General features: G+C 43.5%; 1 protein-coding gene across 1 annotated transcript; it reads left to right on the top strand.

Moving 5' to 3' along the window:
* Positions 1-17,636: 17,636 nt before the first annotated feature.
* Positions 17,637-21,489, top strand: LOC147029731 (potassium voltage-gated channel subfamily A member 2-like). The gene has a single exon (XM_085873006.1). The coding sequence runs from the start codon at positions 17,840-17,842 to the stop codon at positions 19,355-19,357; it is 1,518 nt and encodes a 505-aa protein (XP_085729132.1). The 5' UTR covers positions 17,637-17,839; the 3' UTR covers positions 19,358-21,489.
* Positions 21,490-24,654: the final 3,165 nt, after the last annotated feature.

Raw genomic sequence — 24,654 nt, 5'->3', positions numbered from 1 at the left:
CCAATATGATACTCGATGAGGAGCAAATGTTTCTGCTTTCTCTCTCTCAGTTCTACATGACACCATATACACCGAACGGCTTTCCTCCAGCACAGTCCCTTCAACACAGACAATGCCTCCAACAAGTAGCCTCACAGGGATTGCACAGCTGCTCCAGGAGCCCTCACAGGCTGAATCAACAATCACAAAATCCTGAGCCGAAGGTCCTGTCCCTGCCCCTGCCCCTGCCCCTGCTATCCTTCTTTCTCAAAGCCCCACTCCTTTTTTCACTTCCTCCTCACATTTCCCCTTTTTATGAGCACTCACGAAGTTTTTGCCGATGGAAATTATTTTGCCAATGAAACCACTCACTCAGGGTGACGGAGCACAAACCACTCACTCAGGGTGACGGAGCATGAACCACTCACTCAGGGTGATTGGGCATGAACCACTTCCTCAGGGTGATGGAGCACGAACCACTCGCTCAGGGTGACGAGGCACGAACCACTCCCTCAGGGTGATGGGGCATGAACCACTCGCTCTGGGTGGTGGAGCACGAACCACTCACTCAAGGTGATGGAGCATGAACCACTGGCTCTGAATGACGTGGCGCAGCAAAATTGTCTGCAGAGAGTGAACGATTTGCTCAGAATGATGTAGCGCGATTGACAATGGGTGCTTGGCAAGTGGCTGAAGCACTAATACAATCAGTCCAATACAATATTTGATAAGGAATGGTTGTCCAGGCTGTCGCTACATACCACAGAAGATCGCTTTAACTTTAAAGTCCCATTTCACCGCGTACACAGCAGATATGAAATAAAATGATTAAATGACTTTATCCACAAAAGGGTTGCAGCTTAATGCAGAACAACCCTGGAGATGTCGCAAAGTTTAATTGCCTGTGAGATAAACCTTGCAGAAAATCCGCAATTCTGCCTGCTCATCTGTGCACACGTCCCGTGGTGCATCGTTCGCGATTTGCACAAACGTGATAACTTTTTCTTCAAAACATCCGTTTTTTCCAGATTTCCGTGGATTTCCTGTGGAGCACATTGCGAAATATCCAAAAATATAGACACAGATCTGGCAGACGCTATGGATCAGCAGTCCCTCTGAGGGAGCGAGCGTGAGTTCTTGCAGTGAATGCATTAAGTCATGTTGCTCAATGAAGCTGGTTAATTTGTTCACTCAATAAAATTCACCAAACAGTTGAAAAAGATCAATTTCATGATTTGGAAATTATGCATTTTCTTGTGTATATATGGCGGAGGGAGCATAGCCTTGCTTGCTTAAAGTTAATTGCTTTATCGGCTTAGTTATAAGATTCATTGATGAACTCCGGAGGCATTCGATATGATGAGGATGATATGATGATAAGATGATGAACAGGCATTCGATATGAGTGAGGAAAGTGAAAAATAAACTTTATCATGAAGAAATCGTTGCGGCCTGTTTCAAGTCAAGGTAAGGTTGAGCAGGCCAAAAAACATGGCGGCTTCAGACCCCAGCGAGGTTACCCAGGAAACGCCTTAAGACCCCAGACAGTGAGATGACCAAGGATCGCCAGATGAAAGATATAATTAAATAAGGCTGTTAATTATCTTCAAATGGGGTGTTTTCGTTAACCCAAACACCCAATTTTCGCTCTTGCACTTCCTTGGAGTTTTCTTAGTGTGCATGCAAAGGTTGAGGCTGCCACATTTTATAGTTTTGGAGTTATCGAGGAGACACACACATTGCCTTTTATTAGTGTAAGAAGATATTGTTACGGATTTCAGAATCCGATCCGCCGAATGCATACAAACATCTAGGTCCTCAGACAGTTATTTCCCTAAATGTATGTCCAGGATAGACCCGTCCCCATGTCTGGTGGGGTTCTAAACATGATGCGTTGAGAATGGTAAAGAATTGATTCCCTCTCTTATGGAAAGCTCCTTTTTCTCTTTACGACAGACACATTCATGCATGTGAGATAGCCGTTAGCCCAACGGAGGCTCGACACCCATCTTTTTCCATCAACGTTTGACACCCCGTTCAGCATCTCTGTGGACACTAACTGGCTCTTTTTCGTATCGGGCTGAACATTGAGGTGATAATAATTGTTGTTGACGTTTTATGAGCGCTTCACATTATCGTTCTGTAATTCTGGCAAATGGCTGCTTCCTGCCATTCGTCCAGCACCACAAACGTGGCATCGATCGTAGGGATGATCGCGGGACGGGCGGGTTGTCACGTGCAATGATGCACCAATGGGCGGGGTGGATTTTGGTAGTCTGCTTAAGGCTCTGCCGAGACGGGCCACCTGTAAAGAGGACGAGAGGTTTGTTTTTTTCCAGTAAGTTGGTGATAGCTGGTTGCGGTTCTGACAGCTTTGAGAGTCAGTTGGCGATAGCTGGGCAACGACTATCGTCATTTCCAGTCAGATGGTCGTTTCCTCAGTTCCAGTCAGATAGCTGTTTCAGTTAGTTCCAGGCAGACGGTCGCTTTGTCAGTTCCAGTCAGACGGTTGGGGAGCTGGTGACAGTTGGTGATGGCCTTGCAGCCTTACAGTTTCTCCAGCGCCTAAGCTTCTCACACCTCCTAACAGCTGTCCATCGGTCATGGCTCCTGGTGGCTCCTGACGGTGGGTGACGCTCGGATTGTTAGTGCTGGTTCTGCTCGAGACCTGCTCTTGGCGTACCTGATTCTTGGGAGTGACGTCGATTGGCGTTCAAGCCTGTTTGCGAGTAGGTGCACGGCAAGGCAGGGTGCTGGCAAAGGACAAGGCACGCTCACACATTTCAGGACGTTTTATTTGACGTACGACGACTTCTATTTGGTGAGTGAGACCGGATTTCTCTTCCCCCCCCCCCCCCCGAATGATCTGCTGGGTACCCTTGTCTCGTGTTTAATTGTTAAGTAAGACATAGTGATAAGCATCTGCTCTTTGTCTCTTTTTCTATTAGGACCTGATTAATTCTTTATTTGCTTGAGATCATTTTAATTGATTTGAATTTACCTATTTTTACCACACGGAAATAAAAAGTTATTTATATTTATTTTTCCCTTATTAATAAATTCCTTTGTTGACGTTCCAACCCTTCCGTGCTTGTCCTTTCCTTCCATTGATCCAGCATTATCCGAACCAAGATAGACTGGGCAGTAATTACCAAACTAATTGACCTGTAATAGTCGGCACATACCAGTGGTTAAACTCTCGGCCGCCCTAGTTAAGATCTAAAACAAGATAAGATTGGTGTTTTGCCGAAGGCGCGCTCTCCGCTCAGGAAACCACGTGACCTCCAGTTAAACGGAAAAATTAGAGGGTGGACATGGGACACTGGTGGTTCGGACAATGCTTGATCAATGGAAGGAAAAGACAAACATGGACAGGTTGGAAATCGACAAATAATCCATTAATAATAAAATAGATAAATAAAAAGAACTTTTTATTTTGTGAGGTAAATAAAGAATGAATGTCAAAGCAAAATCAATCAAAATGCCAAGAAAGAGACAAAGAGCAGATGCTTATCGGGGGTGTTGACTTACAGCTAAACACAGACAAGGGTACCCAGCCGATCTTTCGGGGGGAGGGGGAGAATCGTCTTGCTCACCAGAAAGTCGTCCGTGAAGGGAAAACGTCCTGAAATGTGTGCGTGTTTGTCACGTCCGTCGCCAGCACCCAGCCCCTCCGTGCACCCTCTCGCGAACAGCCTTGAATGCCAGTCGCTGGATGGCACCGGGATTGTCCGTCACGGGTTTAGACCCTGGTGTTGTTGGTGACCGACCCGTGCCTCACTTGTTGGCGGCGCTGCTCACACCCACACACGCACCACATGCTCGCTTGCCGAAGCACTGGGAAGGATGAACTGTCTCGTTGTTGGCGCTGGTCAGACACCCGCTTCTTGCTCGCTTCTCAAACTTACTTCTCGTTCTCTTCTCCCTCCCTGGCTTTCTTTCACCTCCCGATTTTTTTCTCTCCCGTTTTTCTCCTCAGAACGTACCTCTCGCTCGTTTTTATTTCTCTGGGCAGTCCGCCCCAAGCTCACCCTGCCCCACTGGCACACGGTTACCATGACGACCCATGTGCTCTCAAAAAAGGTGGGCGTCGGAGCTCATGAAAGATTGTTGCTGAGGAAGAATGGGGCGCGGGCTTCAGAGCTCATGAAAGAAATGTGGGTAAACGTGTCTGTCGTAAAGAAAAAAGCTTCCCATAAGAGAGGGGATCTATCCTTTGCCATTCTCAACGCATCGTATTTAAGATCCCATTAGACATGGGGATGGGGCTAATCTGAACATGCATTTAAGGAAATAACTGTCTGAGGACCTGGATGTGTGGATGCATTCATCAGACCAGATTCTGAAATCCGTAACAATATATATATATATATATACACAACCCACTGGTTCACTGATGGGGGGTTGAGAGAAGAGGGAGAGAGAGGAAGAGTGGAGAGAGGGAGGGGAAGCTAGGAAGGGGGGAAGAACGAAGAAGAGGGGGGCAGAGGTGGGGAGAACTATGCCTCACCCAGCATTGCTGTACCATGGGAGGGAGGGATGTGAGGAGGGGGTGAGAGAGAGCGAGGGAGTATGAAAAAAAGGAAGAGAGAAAGGTGAGGGATGGAGGTGGGTTCAGTAAAGGGAATGATATTATGCTTAATGACCACACACACACACACACACACACACACACACACACACACACACACACACACACACACACACACACACACACACACACACACACACACACACACACACACACACACACACACACTCATATCAGAACAGCTGTACACACAATGACACAACAGAGTTTGTAAAGTAGTCTGCTGGCTTACCTACAAAAACTTTGATGTCCCAGTTCCAGAAAATTTGTGGGAACATGAACTGAAAGTAATCACTGAAAACATGGAAGTACCTACTGCTCACCTATGACCTATTTATCCCATCGAGCATGAACATCGAAAACAAAGCGTTGCGACCAGATATCATACATAGGTACAAAAAAGAGAAGGCATTGCTTATTGAGGTGTTAATCGCAGTGATTTTGAACAAAATGATGCAGAAATCAAGAAAATAACCAAACACCAAGACGTCAAGAATGAAGTTTATTAGATCCTGGAAGCTGAAGAATGCCAAAGTTGTACCAGTGATAGCCGGACCTACAGGAATGATGACAAAACCTCACAGAGATATTAAACATAGGGGCAATACCCCTGGGCACTCACCTGGTCGTGGCTGGATAAGATAATCAGGCAACCACTGGTAGGCATGGATGACCCACAAAATATATAATAGAGACGTTATTAAATACCTGTGGATGTTGTTTCTTAATCCCATGAACAAACTTTGGTACATCACGGGTGGTGGAGATGGTGGTCAAGCTTCATCAGAATTGTATGTGTAGTTTTGGAGAAGAAAGGAAATACATATTTTGGGGGGCAACCGCTCTTATATCCCCTTCGAGCCAGATTTTTCTAATGTCATGAACAAACTTTGGTACGTCATGGGTGATGAAGGTTATTGTGAAGTTTCATCGGAATTGTGTATCGTTTGAGAAGAAAGCAAATACCTCTTTGAGGGGGCAACCCACTACCCCCTCCCTGTAAATTCCCTCTGTAGACCCCTTCAGACCCCGTTTTTTATTCCCTGCCGCGTGGCGGAAGGCGGATATTGTTGTCACCCAGGGCGTCCAGCTGTCCATCCGGCTGTCCGTCCGTCCGTCCGGGCGTCAACATTTATAGCTGTGAGTGCGATAACTCATAAACTGTTCGCCGTATCGATTTGAAATTTGGGTCACACATGTACCACCTGAAAAGGAAGAATCCTATTGATTTTGGACGTGGCCGGATCCAAGATGGCCGACTGGGGCGGCCATCTTGAAAAAAATGTATTTTGTAATAAATGGAAAAGCGCTTATCTGATTTCAATTATTTTTGGTTACTACGTTCCTCACCCCTGGGGAACTTTTTCGAGATGATGACCAAATGGTGTCTTGTTTCCATTTCACCTCCCTCATTATCTGGAATATGTATGACCTTTTTCATTCAATGGCAGGGGATTCTCCATCTCTGATGGTATATTTTATTAATGCCATCACAGGTGATGAAGGTTGTGATAAAATTTCATTGAAATCGTACGTGTAGTTTCTGAGAAGTTGCATTTGTGAACAGACTGACGGACGATGTGCCATCACATAAGCTCCCCAGAACTACTTTACAGGTGAGCTAAAACCATCCCTGGGAATATTATAACAAACAAACTACAGTTGGAAGCTGTCCGGGGCTCAGAAACGATCCTGAAGAGAGCCCTCGACACGAAACTTTGAGAACAGAAAACTTCACAGCTCGGTCCTTGAATCGTGACCCCTTACTGAAATGAAGGTGGATGCTTTGAGCCCCCTGGGAGGGCTCCATTCCACATTCTGAAACCCGCATATGTAGATACAAATCAACGACACAAACACAAACACAAACACACACGTGCTTGGCTGCTATTTCGGGAATCGACAGGTTGGAGTCAGTGTCATTACCGACTACTAGTCTGTGGGCTTATGTAAAAAAAAGCAAAATTTTGGGTAGATTACACTGAACAACAAATTTCAAAAAAAATTTTTTACTGGAGATGTGTAAAGTGATTAAGACTAATTTGGGTACGCTGATTTCAAAAATCATAACCGTTTTGCTGTATCACGTCAGGATTTTCAGGAACAGAAATATTCCCATTGCCTAGAAGTCAGGATTTCAATGAAATTTACATATGTCTTTAACATGTCTATTTCGTACAATTGTTGTTAACTTGTGTTATATTTCTTTCTTTCAGATAAAGATGAGTAGGCGTTCCTGTACCAATCATCCTGACAACTTCTGTTATGTCTGTGGTCGGTATACCAAAAAGATCAACAGCGAAGTATATCTACAGCAGTGAAAATGAAGGCCGCCTACTTTCACTACTTCGGGTGTAAGGTGGGAGACCAAGAACAGAGCTGGGCACCACACATCTGCTGCACAAGCTGTCACACAACCTTGACTCAGTGGTTGGTGGGCAAGCGCGCGAGCATGCCATTTGTGGTGCCCATGATATGGCGTGAGCCGCAGAATCATCATGATGATTGTTATTTCTGCTGCACAAGCATCGCCGGCTTCAACAAGAAGAATAAAGGTCACATCAAGTACGCTGACTGCGTCTCTGCTCGTAAACCTGTGCCTCATGATGACGAGAACCCCGTTCCAACACCTCCAGCTGATCAGAACATAGCTGTAAGCAGTGGTGAAGAGGATGGTGATGATGAACCTTTTGAACCCGACACTCAAGAATCACACCTTCTGAACCAGGGAGACTTAAATGATCTTGTAAGAGATCTCTCGCTGTCAAAGGCGAAGGCAGAGCTGCTTGGATCAAGGCTGCAGCAGTGGAATCTACTTGAACCTAACACCAAGATATCCTTGTTCAGAGCACGTCACAGAGACATGGCTGAGTTCTTTGAGATGGAAGACACGATGACATTCTGCAGTGACATCAACGGTCTGTTGAAAGAACTTGGGTGTGATCACGATCCTGCAGACTGGCGCCTCTTCATCGACTCGGGGAAGAACAGCTTGAAGGCTGTTTTGCTCCACAATGGCAACGAGAAACCATCAGTCCCACTGGCTCACGCGTTCGGCATGACAGAGACCTATGAGACTATGCGGCAGCTGCTTGATTCCATCAAGTACAATGACTTCAACTGGCACATCTGCAGAGACTTGAAAGTGGTGGCGCTGTTGTTAGGGCTGCAGTCAGGCTACACGAAATACATGTGCTTCCTTTGTCTCTGGGATAGCAGAGACGACAAGAATCACTGGACGAAGAAAGATTGGGAAGAGCGAAAAGAGCATGTACTTGGTCGACACAACGTGAAGCATGTCGCCCTTGTCGACCCAGCCAAGGTTTTCCTTCCACCACTCCACATAAAGCTCGGCTTGATGAAAAGTTTTGTACGGGCAATGGATCTGAATGGGCGTGGGTTTTTATACCTCAAGGAAAAGTTTGGCAACACCTTGTCGGAGGCCAAGATCAAGGCTGGTGTCTTTGTTGGACCGCAAATCCGACAGATTATGAAGGACGAAACTTTTCCGACAACTCTAAACCCCAAAGAGCTGGCAGCGTGGAGGAGCTTCAAAGCTGTGACGGACAACTTCTTGGGGAACGAGCGCGCGGACAACTATGAAGAAATAGTGCAGCAGCTGCTGGAGTCCTTCAGGAAACTTGGCTCCAGGATGTCCCTGAAAATCCATTTCCTACACCAGCACCTGAACTTCTTCCCTGACAACTTGCGATCAGTCTCGGACGAGCACGGCGAGCGATTCCACCAAGAGATTTCACTCATGGAGACGCGTTACCAAGGGCGGCACAACCCGAACATGATGGGCGATTTCTGCTGGTTCCTGCATCGTGAAACTGACACAGAGCAGCACAAACGCAAAGCCAAATGCCTAAAGCATTTTTAATTACATTCTAGTGGAGTTTTTCTGTAATTTCTATAATTTTGAAGCATTCATGATGAAATAAATGAATAAATGAATTTTTGTAAATTTCATTGAAATCCTGACTTCTAGGCAATGGGAATATTTCTGTTACTGAAAATCCTGACGTGATACAGCAAAACGGTTATGATTTTTGAAATCAGCGTACCCAAATTAGTCTAAATCACTTTACACATCTCCAGTAAAAAAATTTTGTTGTTCAGTGTTATTGGCACCCGTGTTTAAACACATCAATAAACTTCACTGATTCAGAAAAAAAAGGGTGCCAGTTTTTCTATTAGCTTTTAGGGCCTCAATTTTGAATTTCAAAATGGCTGCCGTTTTTACTATATATATATATATATATATATATATATATATATATATATATATATATATATATATATATATATATATATATATATATATATATATATATATATATATATATATATATATATGATTTTTCAGTATTTAACGTTATTTTGAACATATAATTCAAAGTGTGTGCAAATAGAGTTTGGGTACCAAATGCATTTTAGTTGAGACAACTGTTCATCTGAACTCTGTTTGCATGGATACCAACAGGTTTGATGTTAATGTCAAGAAATATTGGTATGAATGTGACACATTACTGGTATCTGACGAATATTTTCTGCTTGCAATATGATGCATATCCACTGTGAACCAAATGACTTACTGCTTTATTTCAGAAGACCAAAAATGCATAGTGGACATCCCATCTTATAAAATACTTAAGGCATTGAAATTTATGGCAACTTGTTAATTTCACTTATGGTTATGATTCCAGATGAACCATGGCGTCCTGTGGAGAACCATCATGTAAGAAGCGTGCAACTGAACCTTCCATTGACTTTCGAATCTGCTTGTTGTGTCAAGGAGACAAGTTCACTGACATTAAAGGTGTTCATCAACTGGAGCATCTGCAACTACCAGAACTGGAATCATACCAATCATTGTTGGACTGTATAAGCAAGAGGGCTCAATATCAAAACCCTGAGTATGTTCGTTTGCATCAACAACTGAGTGGCATATCTGGAAAAGAACTGAACAACCAACATGCAGTGTGGCACAAATCATGTCATGGTAAAGCAACGCACAAGCAACACATTGAAAGAGACAAAGCTAGATATGACAAAGCAGTTTTATCTCAAGAATCAAGTGTATTGTCATACAGCAAAGTCGGTGGTCGCCCTCCCGCATCACAAACATCTCACACCCCAAAGCAAGCATCTACCAGCACACTAACAAGATCTCATTACCCTCCATTCCAAAAGGAACACTGCTTCTTCTGTCAAAACGAGAAGATTTGTGGTGGTAAGACAGAACGCCTTATTACTTGTCGAAGTGTCGATATTGGAGTGTCAATCAAAAACAGTTGATGTTCGTGGGAATGAACAATGGAAAGTAAACCTGGCAAACATCATAACTGATGGCGACTTTCGTTCAAGGGACATTAAATATTCCAAAAATTGCCATACCATTAACTGGTGCAAGTAACATACAAGCCAAAGAAAGAGTCAGCAACAGAGAACAGAACAAAAATTACTCACCAAGAACGCTCCATTGCTCAGCTGAAGGCAGTGTTAGCACCGTGCAACTTATTCCAAAGTGAGAACTTAGACTCTAAAGGCTGCATGTTCAAACTCATGTCAAAGGAGATCATTCCTGATGAAGTTCAACAAAGTATCCTAGCAACAGAGGAGACTGGCTTGGAAGCTTACAAAAAGTTTGTGGAAGACCGCATCATTGGGCATGTCAATTTGTGGGACAAGATGACCAAAGTGAAGCAGAAAACATGGGTGTCTGCTGCAAAAGACATTAAATTGAACATAGGATCTGAGGTGTTGACCTTGAAGGCAACCACATCACTCTTTGCCAGACTGTTGGTTATTACCCGGTCATCTCGAGAAAGTGTCAATCTGGAAGAAAGTGTTAATCTGGAAGAAGTTATTGGCATGCATGAGTTTGCCTACACCAACAAAATTCTCATGGCACCAGATGGATCTATTCATCCCACTACAGACAAGAGCACAGTGATAAAGCTTCTGGAAGATCTGGTGGCCAATGACACAGCTCAAGCTTCTACACAACCTGCCGAGTTTGAAGAGGGATCTGAGACATGTCTTGTAGTTGATGGAATGGGAGTGGTACAGGAATTAATGGCAGTCAAAATTTTCAAGACTTGCAAAAGAACTTGCAACATCCTTTGTTACACTCATTGACTCAAAGGCTCATGGATATTGTCAAGTGCGAGTTATATTTGATAATTACACCAAGAATGCATCACTGAAGGAGTAGATTAGAGAGCGGCAGAAAGGCAAGCTGAAGGGAACTAAATCCTACATTGTTCAAGACTCAACAGGCATCAAAGACAACAAGATGTTTCTCGCCAGCAGCAGCACAAAGGATTCACTAACTCTCTACCTTTCCCATCAACTCATCCACTACAGTACCGTCAAGGTTATGACTGCAACACGGAAAGAGGTCATGACGAATTATGAAGTTGAAACAATGACCGGTGTCAGCACACAGGAAGAGGCAGACACTTATAATTATCATGCTGTAGAAGTTGCGAGCAATGGAATGAATGTCCACATATATTCACAAGACACTGATGTGCTACTTTTGGCTCTATGAAGAACACCACTACTTGGCAACCATTCTGCACTAATCATGGGCACAAGCGAAAGACGACGGAAAGTCTTCCTGCAGCCTATATATGACAAGCTTGGCCCAGAGAAATCAGCAGCTTTGATCAACTGGCATGCTCTCACAAGCTGTCATACGACAGTACATATCCAAGGGAAGGGATAGAAGGGGTGCTTTACAACTTTCCTGAAGGCAAGCCCCACCATTCTGAGAGCACTAGCTGACCTTGGCGAAGGGGATGAGCCATCTGAAGAAGTTCTTCGTGGTTGTGAAGAGTTTCTTTGCTCTCTTTTCTCTCCAGTTGGAGTCTACTTTGGGCAAGCAAAGATGCTGAGATGGTTTTTGTTCAAGCAACTCACAGATGAACAAGGAGTTGACAAACTGCCACCGACTCAGGGAGCATGGATTGAACATATACGCCATGCCCATGTCCAGTGTAATATCTGGCGCCAGGATATGGTATTGAACCCAACTTTTCTTGACCCTTTGACCTTGGGGTGGCGAAACCAAGACAAAAAGCAACTGATTGTTCTTTCTCAGGTTGCTCAGGTTTCAAAAACATCTTCTTATGTCTATTGGTTCAAAAGTAATGGCATTTTACATAGAAAACCCCTGAAATCAGGTGGCCATCTTAAATTTTTTCCAATACTTAGAGTATTTCTAGTGCTCTTAGTTTGCTTCTAATGAATCTTTGTCCCCTTTATATGAGTTTAGATAAAATAAAATAAGTATTGTATGACATTTGAATGAATAGTTATGGTTAATTTGCAATATTATTTTTAAAAGAAGATTTTCGTCGGTGACCATTTTGAAATTCAAAATGGAGGCCCTAAATGTTAATGGAAAAACTGGCACCCTTTTTTTTCTAAACCAGTGAAGTTTCTAGATGTGTTTAGACATGGGTGCCACGAATCTACCCCCAAAAAAATTACAAATCCAAAAATGTTACATAAGCCCACGGACTATACTGTACGTACTGTATGCAACCCAGAAACCTTGAGTAGCTTTCACCGAAACACAACACTACACTTATATAGATGGTTCAAGGAGATGTTCATAAACATTATTATTTATAAACAGCTGCGTGTGACGGATGGAAAAAAATTGGCTCGGTAATTTAGAAATGGCGTTAATACGGCAAACGGCTCAGAAATCAGACATTATCAAAATATATTTTGCTTTGAAACTCACAAATAGAAACCATTTAACCTTTGCAAAGTAAATCCAATAATAACCAATTCCTTTAGAAACAGTCGTGAGGACAAAGGAAAACCTGAAAGAGCCTCTGTAAGATACGGGATGAAATTTTGCCACCATGGCACCCGTAACAGGAATGGCATGTCCACACACTCACGGAAAGTCCATACAGATCCAAATTTACCCACACGTACCACATCTGTGTGTGCTGTATACGTTCCTCTACCTTGTAGTAACTGTCGACTGTACATCCACACCACACCTGTCGACTGTACATCCCGATCAGGACACAAGCTGTACTGAACAGCTCAGTAAGTGAATTAAGCACTCAAGCACTCCAACGGAACACCTGGCTTGGCAAATGATTACCATTTGCCATCGATACAACTATATACCCGGAAACGTCCGTGCAATGTCTGAATTGGACAAATCAACATTTTTGGGGGGAGTCGGAACTGCTGATATTTTCAAATCTGGAGCTTACATTTTTGTAATAATCCTTAGTTTAAAAGATTCAGTTAGTTATTCAAATAAGCAAATTATATAAATCCACGAACGCTGGCGTCTTCAGGGATTTATAAACATTGCAATATATCCAGTGATTCGTAGCTATGAGGAATGGGTATTCAATAATATGAGTGAGGAAAGTGAAGAAAAAAACTTTATCTTGAAGAAATCGTTGTGGCCTGTTCCAAGTCAAATCATGGTTGAGCTGGCCAAAAAAACATGGCGGCTTCAGACCCCAGCGAGGTTACCCAGGAAATGCCTAAAGACTCCAGACAGAGAGGTGGCTGAGGATCGCTTGATGAAGGACATAATTAAATAAGGTTGTTAATTATCATCAAAAGGGGTGTTTTATTCAACCCAAACACCCAATTTTAATTTCTTACATTTCCTTGGCGTTTTCTTAGTCTGCATGCGAAGTTGCAGGCTGCTCGGTTTTACAGCTTTGGAGTTATGGAGGAGACACACTGACACACACTGACTTTACTGTTTATAAAAGTTATTGATTACTTGATAAACCAATAAGTGCCACCTTCCTCGTCCTATTTGCCTTCAAGTAATTTGGACCACCAGGCTTAGCCTTGTAAATAACGCCTCCAAAGGAGATTATAACTGTTCAGCATCTACAGGCAAGACCCAACGTTCACGAAGACCTGTAATTGGCCCCCCATGAATGTGATGATATTTAATTTACATTGTGGTTAGATAGCTCGAATAGTGCAAATTGTGAATATGAGACTTCCAAAGACATCTTCAGCTCACCAAAAAACCAACATGGTGGACATATGATTTTCTTCCTGATAATTATTGTGGGTGGAGTCAAGTCAAGTCTCCATCCAATGAGTTAGAAGGCTTCATACATACACAGCTTCATTACGTTTTTTAATACACAAGGTGACTGGAGCGATGCTGTCTGGAGGCGAGGTATCCGCACCCTAATCTGAATCTCTTGTAACACAACTTCTTGCTCAGACAGACATAGACAAAGCAGTTGCATGCAATTTTGACAGTGATTTAGGTGCGCAACTGATCGCTCAGGTGTGGACCCACCTTGAGGGAATTTGTAGGAGACAGGGAAATATCAGAACTATACAACATGATAGATAGTCTCTATTAATGAACTCAATAAAGGATAACATTTAATTAAAACGAGAGCGTTGATAGAACACCTTACCCCATGCAGTCTTGTGGAAAAGGACATGGTTAGCATCTTTTCAACTATTGCTTTGCATTTCTGAGCACAATCTATATTTTCGACGAGCTCTAATTTTGTGTGAATCTCTATATTTCCCAATGATGAGAGCACGAGTGGTAAACTTGATTGGTCAAAACGGTAATATTGTTACGAATTTGGAAGCCATGAGCACTCAACATACAGGTCCTATAGCTCAGTTATTTCGATAAGTAAATGTGGATAGATAGCTCCCTTTCCCTTGTTTAATGGGTAATTAAATGTTCATGCGCTGCGGAGTTCTTTTGATAGTCATGGTTGTCTTTTATTTTAAATAAATTATAACTTCAACAACAGCAGCATCACCCTCACCTTCACCTCGCTTCCTCACACCGACGCCATGGCCTACGTGCGTGTCGGCACGTACGCGGGCGGAGTCTAATGTATGGGGAATTGGCATCTTGGATTTCGCTCCAAATACGGGCATGGCGCCCCTCTCAGCCAATCGGAGGGGTGCGAGCGAGATTGCCGTCGGGCAGCCAATGACAGAGGGCCATGCCTGAACGGACGGCGCGGGAGAGAAAGAAAGGAAAGGAGAGCCGAGGATAACTGCGGTGGATTGGCTGGAAAAAGAGGAGAGTTTTGGGTTGTCGGGACGAGCGCTGAGCGGAGCTCTGGACTTTGATCGCTCTCGCTGGCGGCTGGTTCTTCGGGCCGTTTCCTCGAGCGTGTGTTCTGGGCTCTGCTCGTCCCGTCGCTGGCGCCTGGTTCTTCGGACCGCATCTCGATGCTGGCCTGGTTCGCTCATGTTAGCCAAACCACACGAGGTGGACAGGTCCATGTCCTTCTGGGTATCTGCGTGTGTGTGTGTGTGTGTGTGTGTGTGTGTGTGTGTGTGTGTGTGTGTGTGTGTGTGTGTGTGTGTGTGTGTGTGTGTGTGTCGGTGGGCCCGTCTTTACGTAGTAAATTGTTTAGTGCTTGCTCGTTATACATTGTATTTCCTTATAGACGGATAACTCTGCTCCTTGCGTGCTCCTCCCTTCCCCCCCATTATAAATAAATCCATGTGTTAAATGTATCAGCTCGTTTTTGTGTTTCTTTTATTGGTTTAACGAAGGCCGTTGTTGCCGTAGTGGTGTGCATTTGGGACCGACGGAAGCTCGGTGACCGTCCGCTCGCGTCACGCACGGGTCGAGCGTGCATACGGCTCGTCCCGTTCGAGTGCCGTCGAGGGTGTGAATACTCGGTAGCTCGCCACGTGGGTCTAGGTATTTTGAAGTTTGGCAAATAACCATGTACCACGTAGTGGAATTATTGACGATTCACGGTCCGGTAAGGTACCTGTACCCTCGGAGTTTTCCAAAAGGTACGATCTAGATTCCTGGTGTTCGGTAGAGTCGACCCTACTGCTCCACCTAGCGGTCGTGCTCGCAGCCGATACCCGGCCCGCAACTATTTTCTTCAACTACTGTACCACCAAACTGGAGGTTTTTGGAAGTGCTAACCAGGCGATTAGTGTTCTGAAGTTTTCAAGTATATAATTCAATTGAAATGAAGTAAAAGTTTTAAAGGCTGGAGAAAAAACACACAAAACAAACTTCTTAATTATTTTTGAAAGCTTACCACTGTTGATGCACCATTTTTTACACCATCTTATTTAACAAGATAAATAAGTTATTCTTGTCTGTTGTTTTTGTCCTTTATGACGTTGCTAAAAACAGTACGTTTTCAGTTTGCAATGATTTTCAATTTTGTTTGACTGCTAGACAGACAGACAGACAGACAGACAGACAGACAGACAGACAGACAGACAGACAGACTGAAACAATTACCTTGCACCTCTGTGTGCATACGCACTCAGGACAATATTCAGTACAATTTGCCAAATTCAGAAACGAAGTACTGCTAAACTGCAGGTTCGTGTTCCTATTCATATTCCGATTCATGTTCCATGGTGTTCAGAATATTCAATTGAAATTCAGTACTTCTTCGATTATTATAGACTGATGTTAGTAGACAGACAGAGTGAATCAATTACTTAACCCTGCCGAATATATCTGGAAAGGACGACCCTGCGTTTCCATCACCTGGCCCACGTTATTTATCAGTCAAATTTATAATTATATAAAAGCAAGCGCTCCAGAACGCTTCCTCTGTTATATGATAGCGTCACCAAAGATGCACAGCAAGAAAACGAGTCAGGCCTGTTTTATTGCATGTGGAGGTGTTTGCTATAGGTTTGTTGGTTGCTTTTCAGTGGCCATTTGGTAGGAACACACAAGGTGTTACTGAGTTTGACATGACAAAATGACGTATATACAGTGAGTGCATCCAACACATCGTTGTGCTTTAATTAATTATTTAATATTTCACACATCTGTGTCATTAACTTCGTTATTTTTAAAATGTAACAATAAGTGACGTCCTGGCCTAACATGTTCGACTGAAGGGGGCAAGGATTAAGAATTTAATTTTTTTTCTGGCTGCCGGCGACAATTTGCCTACTCTTCTTGAAAGATACCCGCGGAATGAGAACGTACGCCCGTGCTCTTAGTGATGGCAGATGAGTCCTCTCTCTGACTTAACCTTATTAAATATCGCCCTGCATGTGAAGTACCAGGACGACAGTTCAGAGCTGGGTCCAGATTCATACACAGGTGAGAGAGCTCAAAAGTGGGTGACCATACCTGCAGGCTATCCTGCCAGCCCTACACCTTCAGAATGTACAACTTCTTCAGAACAACATAGAAACAGATAGAACTAAATAAATAAAAGATAATGATTTATTGAACCAAAATATTTATGGAGGAACAGTTACAAAGTTGAGGCTCATGGAGGAGCTAGAACAGACAACGGATCAGGATGTAACAGAACAAAAGGAACAGTAGAAAGAGGGGGTGGGGGCATTCAACAGCATGGCTCAGGAACAAAATAGAGTGAGACTTTGAGAAATAAGGGGTTTGACGAAGAATAATGGGTGGAGAAGGACATATAGGGTAAACATGATGGATGCAGAAGCAAACTCCCAGGAAGGAAAACAGGAAAGTTGGAAAGGGGTTAGCTTGGGCAGGGTTAATGGGGGTAGAAGAGTTCATGGTTTTGGATGAGGGGATGTGCAGGTGGTGAACAGCCGTCTTGAAGACCTGGAGGGAAGAATTGGATTGAAGAGAATGTTGAAGTTGGTTCCACAGGCGGGAAAGAGGAATGAATGAGTGAAAGCGAGCGGAAAGGGGTTGATGGTGAATTATTGGGTTTTGGGATCTTTGTCTATGTTTTTGGGGGGAGTTTCAACGTTTCCTCAATCTTGTGTTCAACACCAATGAGGAGGTAGAGAGAAAGTTTTCCAACATTTTTGTTCGTACGTAATATATATATATATATATATATATATATATATATATATATATATATATATATATATATATATATATATATATATATATATATATATATATATATATATATATATATATGTCGTCAAGGCAGGAAAAACTCCAAGCACGGGCATCCCTGCGCCTGTCTCCTTAAAAGGCAAGAGACGTCACAAACTGGGGGGACACGGTGGGCGTGGCAAGTAAAAAGACACCCCTCGGTCTTGTTGGCGCATTTCACTCTCAGGTTTACGGAGAGGTGGATAGACAATCGAAAGATAAATACACCAGTTAGGTGTTTCAATTATACTTGGATAATAGAAGGGGGAAAAAATGAATAGATGGAGTCGACAAGTGCACGGGAGCATTCTTAATATTTTAGCTGGGCACAGAAAACTATAGATATAGATCAGACAAAGAGGGACTGTCAGTGGTACAAACAGGCAGACATACTGATGCGCAGGGGGCTTTGCACCGCAGACTCAATGGGATCGCGCGGCGCGTGTCTGTCGCTCCTCGCGATGTTGCGTCCAGGTTCGTGCGAACCAAGCGAACAGCTGACTCCTCCACCGAACTCCACCCTGAGTAGCTACACCCTCTTTACCTGCGGCTTCCCCAGGGCCGCGGCAGAAGAAGAGGGTGCGGGAGCATTGACCGAGCGGGTCGTGATCAACGTCTCCGGCCTGAGGTTCGAGACCCAGTTGAAGACCCTCGCGCAAGTTCCGGACTCGCTGCTTGGAGACCCAGAGCGTCGAGCGCGGTATTTCGACCCTCTGCGCAACGAGTACTTCTTCGATCGTAACCGCGACAGCTTTGGTGCCATCTTGTACTACTACCAATCAGGTGGTACTCTGGTGCGACCATCATACGTGCCTTTCAACATTTTCGCAGAGGAGTTGAAATTTTATGAACTCAGTGAGGCTGTTGTCACCAAATTGAGGGAAGACGAGGGGCATGGACTGGAAAAGGAAAGACCATTACCCACAAACGACATCCAGAGGCAGGTGTGGCTTCTGTTTGAGTACCCAGAGAGTTCATGCATGGCACGAACACTTGCCATCATTTCGATATTTATCATCCTGACATCCGTGGTCATTTTCTGCCTGGAGACCATTCCAGAAGCCCAGCGTGGAGTCACCAAGGAGTCGGAGAAAATTATCAACAGCACTGCGGTCCCCGGCTCAGCCGAAGAGTCAATATACCCGTACTTCATCATTGAGACCATTTGCATCATCTGGTTCGCCTTTGAGCTCCTTGTGCGCTTCTTCGCATGCCCGAGTAAGCCTGGGTTCTTGAAGAATCCCATGAACCTCATTGACATTGTGGCCATTCTTCCATTCCTCATCACTCCTTTCACAAAGAATTCTGAGAACCTGGAGCAGCATACAATGTCCCTCGCCATCCTGCGCGTGATCCGTCTGGTCCGAGTCTTCAGGATATTCAAGCTCTCCCGCCATTCCAAGGGTCTCCGGATCCTTGGACAGACCCTGAGTGCGAGTATGCGTGAGCTGGGTCTGCTGATGTTCTTCCTTTTCATTGGAGTGATCATCTTCTCAAGTGCTGTATACTATGCCGAGGCCGACGACCTTGATACCAAGTTCCGCAGCATTCCACATGCCTTCTGGTGGGCTGTGGTCACTATGACTACTGTAGGATATGGAGACATGGCGCCTGAGACTTTAGGAGGTCGAGTTGTGGGGTCTCTCTGCGCCATTGCGGGTGTACTGACGGTGGCGCTTCCCGTACCCGTCATCGTCTCCAATTTCAACTATTTCTACCGCCTCGAGATGGAAAGCCAGGCCACGGCACCCAAATGTCCTTCCGATGAAGACAACTCATCCAAGGACGACGTGAGGGACGTGGTGCCAAGAAAATCCGATGTTTGCAAGGGTGACATAGATAGCGGTGCGCCAAGCACGCTGGAACTCCGGCCAGTGACTGCTAGCATGACAAGCATCCAGACAGAGGTATAATGGGATTTCCTTTGGTTTGGTATTGACTGTTACAAAGAACGTACACTCACGTCCTTCCGAATATCTTCATGATTATCACGGCCATGATGGTACATCGCAACGTCATCATCAACCGTTTCCTTGATTCTAATCACGAGCCAAGGATCAAAGAGCGAGTAAGATGTAAATAATTTGAGGAACAAAAGTACGAGAAGATATTTCAAACAATGTGCGGGGGAACATTCCTTCCAAACTTGGTATTTGTTTGCTTATTAAGTTTTCATTCTTGGCACTCATCTTCATGCTGGCTTGCACGAGCTCCTCACTCGTTCGATCAAGCGAAGGGGCCCCAAGACTGGCCTGAGAGGAACATTACCCACAATTCCATGGGGCAATATCTATAGAAGACACCTTTATGGGCGTTTCCTAGTTGACTCGATTTATCTGGTCAGCAAAATATATTTTAACTTTGAATACGTATTATTTTGTCCTTATTGTATGTTAATTTATTCCTCTTGTTGTTTTAAACTCGCAGGTAAAAATATAACTGATAGAATATGCATGTGCACCTGCATACACGTTTAAATTCGGTGTGCACACTGTATACGTGTCCATTCGTACGTACTCTCATATGTGTATTATTATTACACATATTGTTTTGATTGCATGTGATGTTACTGTTTTATGCTGCATCACGCCATCTATTTATTACATATGCACAGGTGCTAGATTAAGACAATTATATTTGAGAAAAGGAAGACAAAGGAAGGAATGTGGGAGGGCTGGGGATCAGTGTGAGAAGAGTGGAAGAGAATGGAAGGTCGGGAATAGATGTGAATAAGTAGAGCTAGGGCAGGATCAGTACTGTATATACGGTACACAGTGAATGGCTGCTAGGAGGAGGAGGCTGGAAACTCCACTTTATTTGCATACGTAATAACATAAACAGGTGGTTCCCATTCGCTCTTCACAGCAATTTCACCGGAAGTCCATTGTCAGTTATTTGTTATTCTTTCTTGTATGAACTCTTTCCAGTTCATAGATTTGTTTCTGGTCAAATTGCCTTTTTACTGAAACGCATGTTCTCTGCATGTTCCGGCAAAAGGAAGTCGATAGATCTTCCGATGTACTATACAAACGCAAAAATGTGCCTTTTGCACCTACCTATTCAAGGTGTGATAGCTGTTTGGTATTCCAGCACGAAAAAACGCATTCCCAAACGCTATACTTATTGTAATGACGAAATGTACAACATTTTGAGCGAAGGACATGCTGTACCCTGCGATTGAATGGACTCCGCCGATTACTCCTGAAAATCAACAGAGGGTCTTTCCCTGTCATTGTTCCTTAACTGCAAATGCCTGTGTGATTATACACACCTCACCTTTATATTTCATGTTCCTTCAACTATGCACTGTATATAATATCCTTTCCATTATTTTTTAATCAAGTTGATTTCAATATTTGAATGCTTCATTGTTTTTTGGACTTTTTTTTTTCAGACCCTTCCACACATCCAAAGGATAACATTATGTTGTAGGCCAATAGATATTTTCATTTCAGATTTTTATTATTTCCTACTTGAAATATATTGAAGAAACTTTTATATTTTTTATTTATTTGTAATATTTGTTTCATCTTTGAAATACCTCTCTGTCACTTTGTAAGAACACTGTTCCGTGGGGCGCATCATCCCGTTGGACACGTCATCGTCCATCTCAGACGATGAGCCCATACCGCTTGGTTATCTGCAACAAAACAACTTGGCAGTGATCGATTTGCTGCGTGGTTCCATGGATAATTCGAAAGAGATGCGTGCTGATTGGTAAACAACTACCCTCTAAAACCTTGCCATTAAAAAAACGCCTTGAGATGGCTCATGTGGTCTGGGAGACCTCTGCCCCTCCACCAGTAATCCCATATTAAGTGGACGTTTCTGTTTAGAAAAATAAAAAAACAAACGTTTTCATACTACAGCATTGTAGAGTATGTAAATTTAAAATTGTTAAGCACATAGACATCAATTGTTGTTAAGGAGTAAGTTGTCCATAATCAGCTTAATGTCCTCACCCAAAAATTACAAATCACTGCTCATGAAGCCTTTGCTAACTTTTGCGAGTCTGTTCTATAAAAGTGTTCATTAAAGATACTCAGATGCTTATTTGCTGGTTTTGTTCAATTGATGAGGAAAAAAGAAAGAGTCCGTGCAACCAAGACTTGTTTCGAACGCATTATTTGCAGTTTTTCTCTGATGCATCATCTAAGGTGCCAGCAAATTTGATCTTTGCTAGCTTTCAGTTTAAAAAAAAAAATCACTAAATTTAATCGAATTTGCACAAAACATTCCTTTGATTGTAGCCTACACTTATTCAAATTTGCCACTATTGGTTATTTTCCATCCATATGGATGATTACAGAGAGGCCAGCTGGCTTAAAGACCCTTTTTATGTTTGATATATTCTTTAATCACCAGAAATATAAACCATAATTAAGCAGAATAATACCACTCAAGTTAAATATCGAGGAGAATAATTCCATTCAAAGACCTATTCATTTCCAAAGAAACCTTGAGGTCTTAAACAACTTACATCCATGAAGGATGGCGTGCTCCAAGATGCAACATCCATCCGAGCCATGTCTTCAACCGTAATTTTAGTCAAGTCTGATCCTGCCTGGCATCGAACCCAAATAATGGTTGCTCTTCATAGCCAAAGATGGCTGTTCGCACGTGACATGAAAAGACCTGGGAGTGTGAATTTGTTTATACTGTGCAGGAGCACAGTAGAAACATATGTAGATTGCGCCTTCTTGGGCAAACCACATTTCAAAGTTGGCCTCCAAAGCTCGTCGCCGAATGGGCGTCCTCCAATCATGCAAAGTCTTTATTTGGCACACCTGAACTCCACCTTCAAGGCTTTCATCTGCAGCTTCATTGGGTGCTGCTCTTCCCTCTATTCTGGCACCCCTGCATCATACCTTGCTCAGCTTTATGCCATGTAAATCAAGGTGTTCAAGATCATTTGAATCTCCCACAGTAAAGCTGAGTCTGTGGGTGATCATAGACATCACATTGCCAATGCAGACAGGACGGTTGTCTCTGTCTTCCACTACCTCCTTTCTTGTCTTGCACCCTCTCCCCTCTCCGTAATTTGTTTCTCCCCATCCCCACCAGGTTTCTGCAGGGAGAACGCAGTCCACCAGCAATCCATTCCTAGTGAAACTCCCAAAATATTTTCCTGTTTTTCCTTCCTTAGAGTTTGCTTGTGAACCATCTTATTCACCCCCTGCATTCTCCCATATTCCCCCTACCCAATCCTTATCCTCATGCCTTGTCTGTCACCATCTATTTTGGCCCTCGACCCTGCTGTTTGACCTTTCCCCCTTCTCTTTCTGCTGTTCCTTTTGTTCTGTTGAATCCTGATCCACTCTGTGTTCTCGCTTTTCCACAAGTCTTAACTATGTACAAAAAAGAAGCTGCTGCACAGCAAGCACACTGAAGTAGCAAGCAATGTATGCACTGGTGTCAAGAGATATCCAAGAAGACCAGACCATGACTTGCTATGCACAGTTTAGGTAGTTATTTGTATTTGTTCAGGATTACACCTGCAATAACCTACCAACTCTTCTTGAAATACACTTTCAAATCTTTGACATTTGACATCTAATTCCAGCAAACAGGACACCAAGCTTAAAGTTTATGTGGATCAAATCCATCCAAGACAGATAAATGGCAACGATGCTACCAACTTAGCTTCAGTGACGTACCTAAGGTATGGCAGGTATGGCACATGCCCTGGGCACCACTTGGAGGGGGAGGCGCCACTGAGCAGGACTCGGTCTCTGTCAAGAATGGAATATTGAAGTTGAAAGATGTCAGAGACGAAAGAAACTAATGACTGATGAGAACTCGAGAGACATTGGGTTAACAGCCAAAGAGGAAATGGAAAGAGTCATGAAGGGAACACTCGACCGTCTTCACGGAGAAATAGACGAACGATTCGCTCGTTTACACGACACTGATGCCAAGTTTGGGTTCCTTCTCGATGTCGAGGGACTGCGTTACGGCGCCAAGAGTAACGACCTAAAGAAGAAGTGCAAAAATTTGGACGAATTGTACAGCTCTGATGTTGATGGACAGCAGCTATATTAAGAAATTTTGGATTGTAGAATGTTGCTATCAAGTCGGGCCAACAAGAAAATGTTAAGAACTGAAGAGCTTCTCAAATTTATTGTTCAGTGTGGAGATGAGAGCGTCTTCCCCGATCTTCGCATTGCTATTCCGATAATGCTGACCAACGCAGTTTCCATCGCCAGTTGTGAGAGATCATTCAGCAAGTTAAAACTAATACTTTCGTATTTGAGAGCCTCCATGGGTCAAGGCAGACTCCGTGATCTTGCTCTGCTGAGTGTAGAAAGAGAAGAAACTGAAAAAACTGACTTTCGGCACATCATGGACCAATTTGCATCAGTGAAAGTAAGGAAGGTGCCGTTGTAATTTTCATGTCGTGCCATCATTTGGTAGTTAAAAGATTAACGAGCTTGGGTTGTATTTTTGAGCTGATATGATGGTAAAGTTATCTAAAAGATGGGTGTCAGGTTTTTGGACAGGGGCACATCTTCAGTGCTTGCCAGAGGCACTATTTTCCGTAGATACGCCCCTGCTTAGCTTATACTGCTTCCCCAATTATATCAATATTACATCTTCCATGTATGAAATAAAAGACAATGATTAAGCTGCGTCATAATGCAGTACTGTAATGGTAATTCCTAAACTACGATCCAAGAAACCTCATTGAACACGACAAAGTTTCTCAAATGCACCGGTTTATCCCATCGCAGCTGTGGCTATCCTTTCCATCCTCTAGGTTCTAGAGCCTGCTAAACTGAATCTGGTTGAGAGGTGGTTTGGATAAATCAACTTGCTTTCTCAACGTTTAAAACTCAAGGGAAACTTTAGTTCATTTCACAAGGCTCACATCTCGTGTATGTCAATGCTGAGGCATGTCAGGAAACACCAACATACAAACCTCAAGGCTAAACTCTCCAACCAGTCTCCATCCTCAAAGCTATAGTGGCACCTTGTCAAGTCCGTCTCTGGTGTATCCTCCCACTCAATACCCTTCCTCCCTTCAAATGACGTTACTGCAGACTCTGGTCAAGATGAGGCAGAATGTCTGAACTCTGTGCTTGCCTCCAAATCTCATGTACCCAACTCATCCTGCTCTGTCCTAATCTTACTACTTTCTTACCCCATTGTCTTCTGGACTCTGTGTCCTTTTTGCCTGGGAAGGTAAAGAAAGTTCCTCTTGAAATAGACC

Source organism: Eptatretus burgeri, chromosome 3, assembly GCF_056783735.1.
Source record: "Eptatretus burgeri isolate ZD-2024b chromosome 3, Ebu_testis_v1, whole genome shotgun sequence".
NCBI lineage: Eukaryota > Metazoa > Chordata > Myxini > Myxiniformes > Myxinidae > Eptatretus > Eptatretus burgeri.
The sequence above is the reverse complement of the archived record's forward strand: the minus strand, read 5'-3'. Positions and strand labels throughout refer to the sequence as shown.